Source organism: Calidris pugnax, unplaced genomic scaffold (assembly GCF_001431845.1).
Source record: "Calidris pugnax isolate Ruff unplaced genomic scaffold, ASM143184v1 scaffold74, whole genome shotgun sequence".
Lineage (NCBI taxonomy): Eukaryota > Metazoa > Chordata > Aves > Charadriiformes > Scolopacidae > Calidris > Calidris pugnax.
Window position 1 is genome coordinate 121,132 of NW_015090790.1, and position 6,000 is coordinate 127,131.

The following is a 6,000-nucleotide window of genomic DNA, read 5'->3' on the forward strand; positions in this document are numbered from 1 at the left end:
TTTTAGACTTCCAGAGTTGGGGTGAGGTCCCAGCTGTGTCCCCACAGCTTGGCACGGTGGGTGACGGGCACTCCCGCTCTTCAGGCGCGAGCTGGGCAGGGAAAGCTCCCCTCTCACCTCTGCCTTTCTCCTTTCTCAGAGAAAATCACTGATCGCCCTGGAAAAAGAAGACGAGGAGGAGAGAAATAAAACAATCGAAAGTTTGAAGACTGCACTGCGGACAAAACCAATGAGGCAATTCCTTTCTCTTTCCTTGGTTTATCGCTGCAGCCGTGGCTTTGGATTTTTAGCACTCTCAAATGCAAAAATGCAGGGGGTTAAAGAGAAATATAAATGGGGGCTGCAGAGAATGAGGGAGGCAAGGACCCAGAAACAATACTTGCTTTTTTCAGTTCTTCTCTTGTCATTTTGTTCCTTTTCCTTGGTTCTTTTAGTGGCTGAGAGCCACAACGACCAAGGAGCCACCAGGAGCCACATCTATTCAGGCAAATCAGGCGACTTGTATTTTTTTAAATTTGCTTTTGTTCTCATTGGAACAGAATGTAAAAAAATCCTTCTGGATTGAATTTAAAAAAAAAGTCAGATTTTTGTTTCAACTTCTCTTGCACTTTTTAAAGGAATAAAATCACATGAATCTTCAGGCTTTTATGAAATGCAAAAAAAAAAAAAAAAGTTGCTAGGAGGTTTTGATGGAGAGGATAAAAAAAGGGTGGGACTTTCTGAATGTAGTTTTTCCTAAATTCAGTTTCCCTGGAGTCTGCATGCACACATCTGCAAAACCTTTAAGATGCCTCAGGTCGACCTTTTCTGATGGGAAAATGTTTCATTAAGAAATGCATGACCTGGTCTGCTTGTGGAAGAAAAAAATTTGCTGTTTCTTGCAAATGCATTCCCCTCTTCCATTTCTCTTTTGCAATGGTTCTGGTGATGGTAAGAAATTCCCAGTCATGGATGAGCACCCAATTTTTATGAAACCTGGACCTTTTGGGTGCTGGCTCCCTGCAGTTCCCCTGGGAGCAAGGCAGGTACCCAGCCATGAAACTTTGTGAAGTCTTTCAAAGTGGTTTACAAGTCTGTCTCACTGGAAGTCAGAAGGACCAGCAGACTCTATAGAAAATGTTACCTGTTGGACCTGCTTTAGCTCCTGGAGAAGTGAATATCAAATTTCCTCCTGACTTTGGCTGGAAGATGAGCTGGCGTTTAAGCAGAGAAATCAGTTTTCCCCAAGCCTGCAATTACCCGCTCTGTTGCTGCGCATCAGCGTTGCTTGTTTCGAATTAAAATCATCCCAGTGCTGGGAAGTTCTTGGCTCATTTGCTTTCCGAGCCCGTGCCTTTCCCCAAACCAGAATACGCACAGCCTGGATGGCATCGGGCAGGGAGGTCCTAAGATGCCCGAGCAGCGTGCGGTGTCATGTCTACCTGCTCTAGCGAGTCCACCTGGGGCACTGCCATGCATTTGCTGTCTGCTTTCTATTTAGCAGCGTTGTAAGTTCATCATAAAAATCAGAAATCCCTTAAAATTGACGAGATATGCCTAAGGGAGGAGAAGGGTGTGGATGGGGAGGCAGGAGAGGTTGCAGGAGGCAGAAAGTCTGACAGGCATCATGGGCATGGACTCGACTGACCCTGGGGTGTCTTTGGCTGATGAGGAGGTGACTCCAGGGCTTGGGAGCTTTTTCCAGTCCTGTGCAAAACTGGTCCCAGATGAGTAAGATTGAAGACTCAGGTTGGGGACTGGGAAGGTTTTGCAGCAGTGTGACTGCAAACTCCTAAGCTCCACCATGGGGCTTGTGCTGATGGCTGGGTTAGCTGGTCCTCTTCCAAATCTCCTAGGTCTGGACAGCCTTGTGCAAGTGATCCGTGGTTGCCTACGCTATAAGGCATCAGTTAAATTGTTAAGATTTTCCCCACCTCATCCTTATGCTCTAAACTTGCAGGCTTTCTGCTAGCCAAAGTCCAGGAAAAAATAGATAAGGAGGTTCTGGGTTTACAACAACAGATGAGTCAGCCCTGTTTGATTGTAAAAAGGTCCTTTAGCATGTGGTTTTAACCTCTTTCTGACAGGTTTGTAACCCGGTTCATCGACCTGGATGGCTTGTCATGTATTCTGAACTTTCTCAAAAGCATGGACTATGAGACAGCAGAGTCTCGAATACATACCTCGCTCATTGGTTGTATAAAAGCACTAATGAACAACTCCCTGGGCCGGGCTCACGTCCTGGCCCATTCGGAGAGTATTAACGTAATCGCTCAGAGTCTGAGCACAGAGAATATTAAGACGAAGGTGGCAGTGCTGGAAATCATGGGCGCTGTGTGCCTGGTTCCTGGGGGCCACAAAAAGGTACTGGAGGCAATGCTGCACTACCAGAAATACGCCAGCGAACGGACTCGTTTTCAGGTAGGTGGATCTCAACTCACCCATTGAACTCCCAGAATTTGGCATTGTTGTCCCTTCCTCCTCCTGGATATCTACATGCTGCTTGCAAATGATTTATTATAGCTGTTTGCAACTTAGATGCTCTGGGAATCACTCCAGAACCATGTCTGAGGAGATCTGCAGCTGAGCAAAGAGTGAGGAACCAGTTATTTAAGACTGAACTGCCCCCCCACCCCACCCCCCAAAAAAAAAATGCTTGCTTGAGCAGGGTCACTAGGTTTGCAGCTCTGCAAGGCTGTAGCACATCTGGATGGGCTGATGTTAGGCTAAACGGGTGCTGGGGTGGGCTGCATTCCAGCAGGCAGCAGCTGATGATCCATTACCAGCGGGTTGCTACAGCAGCTGCAGGAGCATCATGAAGATGTGTTCCTCCATGTGTCCCCTGACCATTTGTGAAGTACTGGGGCCATCACTGGGCATTTAACTGATGTTACATGTTTGGCAGACGCTGATCAATGACTTGGACAAGAGCACAGGACGGTATCGAGATGAAGTGAGCCTCAAGACAGCCATCATGTCATTCATCAATGCAGTCCTGAGCCAGGGGGCAGGCGTGGTGAGTGCCAGGGCTCTTGCAGAGGGAGGTGTTTTGGTGGGTTTGGGGTTTTTTTATTTCTGAAGACATGCACCTTGCTATGTTGACCCCAAACTGTCCCCTTGCAGGAAAGCTTGGATTTCAGACTCCATCTGAGATACGAATTTCTCATGCTCGGGATCCAGCCAGTCATTGATAAACTAAGAGAGCATGAGAATTCAACCCTTGACCGGTGAGTAGTCACCCCAGACCACTGCTTGGTTTTGCCCTTGCCTTGCCCACTTGCTTTCTGGTTTCTGGGCAGCTTTGGAGAAAGCATGTGGGTCTACTTTTGAGGAAATTCCTTGCTGTCACCAGAGGGGGAGGGAAGACTCCTGTGTGGTTTTTCTGCACTCTGATGTAGGGTTGAACTGGGAAGGATGTGCTCTCTGGGGCCTGGAGGATGCTGCCAGCCCTCCTCCTCCTCTTCTCATCCCAAAAGACTTCTTAAGCTATAATGACTGGGAGCTCGAGACTGAAAATCCAGTTGATGTTTCAAGTCCTGCTTGTCTCTGAACCGCTGCCAGACTGGCTGCCTGCAGTTTATTAATTTGTCACATTTGTATTTGCTTTTAACAGTCCTCCCTCTCCCCTGCTTTCTTTCATCAGGCACTTAGATTTTTTTGAAATGCTTAGAAATGAAGACGAACTGGAATTTGCCAAAAGATTTGAGCTGGTGAGTACGAATGTGGCTGATGAGATGCTGGCACTTGATGTCACAGTTCCTTTTAAAAGCGCCTGTGTCGCCTGGGATGAAGTGCAGTCTTGTGGATAAAATTTGGATGTCAGAAATCTGTCCCCTCTTGCCCTGTGCTGTTGCAACCTTCATCCTACGGACTGCTTCATCCATCTTCTCCCCTGGCTGCTGATCAGAGCTCTTTGCCCCTTGCAGGGCAAGTGGGGCTTGTCTGTTGGTCGGGTGTGGGGTGGGAATGGTTTGCAGGGTTTGGAGCTGAGACTTGGGAAGCAGGCGGTGCCATCACCAGTCCCGATGGCCTGATCTCACTTTGCTCCCCTCCACAGGTCCACATAGACACCAAAAGTGCGACTCAGATGTTTGAGCTGACAAGGAAGAGGCTGACACATACCGAGGCGTACCCGCACTTTATGTCTATCCTGCACCACTGTCTCCAAATGCCTTGTGAGTCCCAGGGGAGGCGAGGAAACCTGCGGCTGCTGGGGGCTTGGCAGCCCACATCTCCTCCCCGGGTGCTGCTCCATTCACTCTCTCCCTCCTTCCCCTCCAGATAAAAGAAGCAGCAACACTGTCCAGTACTGGCTGCTGCTCGACAGGATCGTGCAGCAGATCGTCATCCAGAGTGACAAAGGGCAGGACCCTGATGCCACTCCCCTGGAAAACTTCAATATTAAAAATGTCGTCCGAATGTAAGTGCTCACCTGCTTTTCCTCGGCCTGGCTGCTGAGCAGCACCAACACGTGCCACTGTGGCTGTGCTGTCTCCTGCTCTGCCCTGGGGATTACCCCTGCCAGGTTGGCATGGCTTTGACCCCTTAAGCACAACGGGCAGGTGAATTAAGCTCAGCCTCTATGCCCTCACTGAGCTATTTTCCCTGGCGGCTGCTGCTGCTGTTCCTTATTCATCACTTGCTGTCACCCAGTGGTGTTTCTACTCCTCAGTTGGACATGTCAGCATCCCTGGAGCTGCTGAGACAGCCCTGCATCCCAGCCTGCAAAAACCCTGCTGGGGGCTGGCAGAGTGGTTTTGGAAATACCAGTTTGGGAGACCTAAATCCCTCAGCCCAGGCTTGTCCAGTTGCGTTTCTTGCTGATGATAGCTGCTTGTTTACTGCAGTAGCTTGTCTCATCCCACTACTTGTCTTTTCTTTTTAGGTTAGTTAATGAAAATGAAGTGAAACAGTGGAAAGAGCAAGCAGAAAAAATGCGTAAAGGTGAGTGATGGACAGATATACGGCGTTAACTTGAATATTGGTGTGCACAGTAACCTAAACAGATAACACATACATTTATTGAGCTGGAGAGACTCTGCAGGCTTTATTGAGTGGCTGGAATAGGCGTTAACTTGAATATTGGTGTGCGCAGTAACCTAAACAGATAACATACATATATTGAGCTGGAGGGACTCTGCAGGCTTTATTGAGTGGCTGGAATAATTTCATTCTATGGGGCTCACGAGGGAAATAGGCAAAGCAGATGTTAATTTTTTCATGGGGAAGCCCTGGCTGGGGCATTAAGGCACAGCACACGCTCCCTTTTCTTAACTGTGCAGCTTCTCTGCAGGGCAGCGTGGGGCTTAGTCCACCACATGCTGCTGTTTGCCAAAAGAAGAGTGTTTGTCACCCAAAAAGCGGTCTCATGGGGCTGTTTCAGAGCACACCGAACTTCAGCAGAAGCTGGAGAAGAAGGAGAGGGAGTGCGATGCCAAGGCGCAGGAGAAGGAGGAAATGATGCAGACGCTGAACAAGATGAAAGAGAAGCTGGAGAAGGAGTCCAGCGAGCATAAGCAGGTCAAGCAGCAGGTGGCGGATCTCACAGCGCAGCTCCATGAGATGAGCAGGGTGAGACCTCGAACCTTCTCACCATTGTGGCCCAATCCCAACCCCCTGCAAACACCATGGGGTGATTTCTGGAGGCTGAGCTGCACAGGGGCCTGAAAAAGGTGCTTGGTGGGAGGTCCCCCATGATGTCCATCCGTGGTGATGGGGTGATTTTGCCTCTACAGCTACATGAGACCACAGTGAAGAGTGCTGGAGCCTTTGGGTGCTTCCTATGCTAGTCAAATTTTGGAAAAAATTAATAATTGGCATGGGGGTATGTTTTGGGTGGTGTCTTCCTGCTCCGTATGACCAGTCTCCCCACCTCTTTCTCTCCTAGAGGGTGATCTGTGCTGCCAGTCCCGGAGGACCTCCCTTGCCACCAGGAGCTCCTGGTGGTCCTTTACCTTCTCCAGCTCCAGGATCCCTCCTTCCTCCTCCACCACCACTGCCACCACCAGGGGGATGTCCCCC

General features: G+C 49.3%; 1 protein-coding gene across 1 annotated transcript in view; it reads left to right on the forward strand.

Moving 5' to 3' along the window:
- DAAM1 (dishevelled associated activator of morphogenesis 1) overlaps nucleotides 1–6,000 on the forward strand; it is a 75,624-nt gene that overhangs the window by 44,726 nt on the left and 24,898 nt on the right. The window contains 10 exon segments of the mRNA XM_014966614.1: nucleotides 140–234; nucleotides 2,067–2,400; nucleotides 2,885–2,995; nucleotides 3,103–3,206; nucleotides 3,623–3,689; nucleotides 4,037–4,154; nucleotides 4,261–4,399; nucleotides 4,865–4,923; nucleotides 5,363–5,550; nucleotides 5,867–6,000. Of these exon segments, the coding sequence (XP_014822100.1) occupies nucleotides 140–234; nucleotides 2,067–2,400; nucleotides 2,885–2,995; nucleotides 3,103–3,206; nucleotides 3,623–3,689; nucleotides 4,037–4,154; nucleotides 4,261–4,399; nucleotides 4,865–4,923; nucleotides 5,363–5,550; nucleotides 5,867–6,000 (1,349 nt within the window).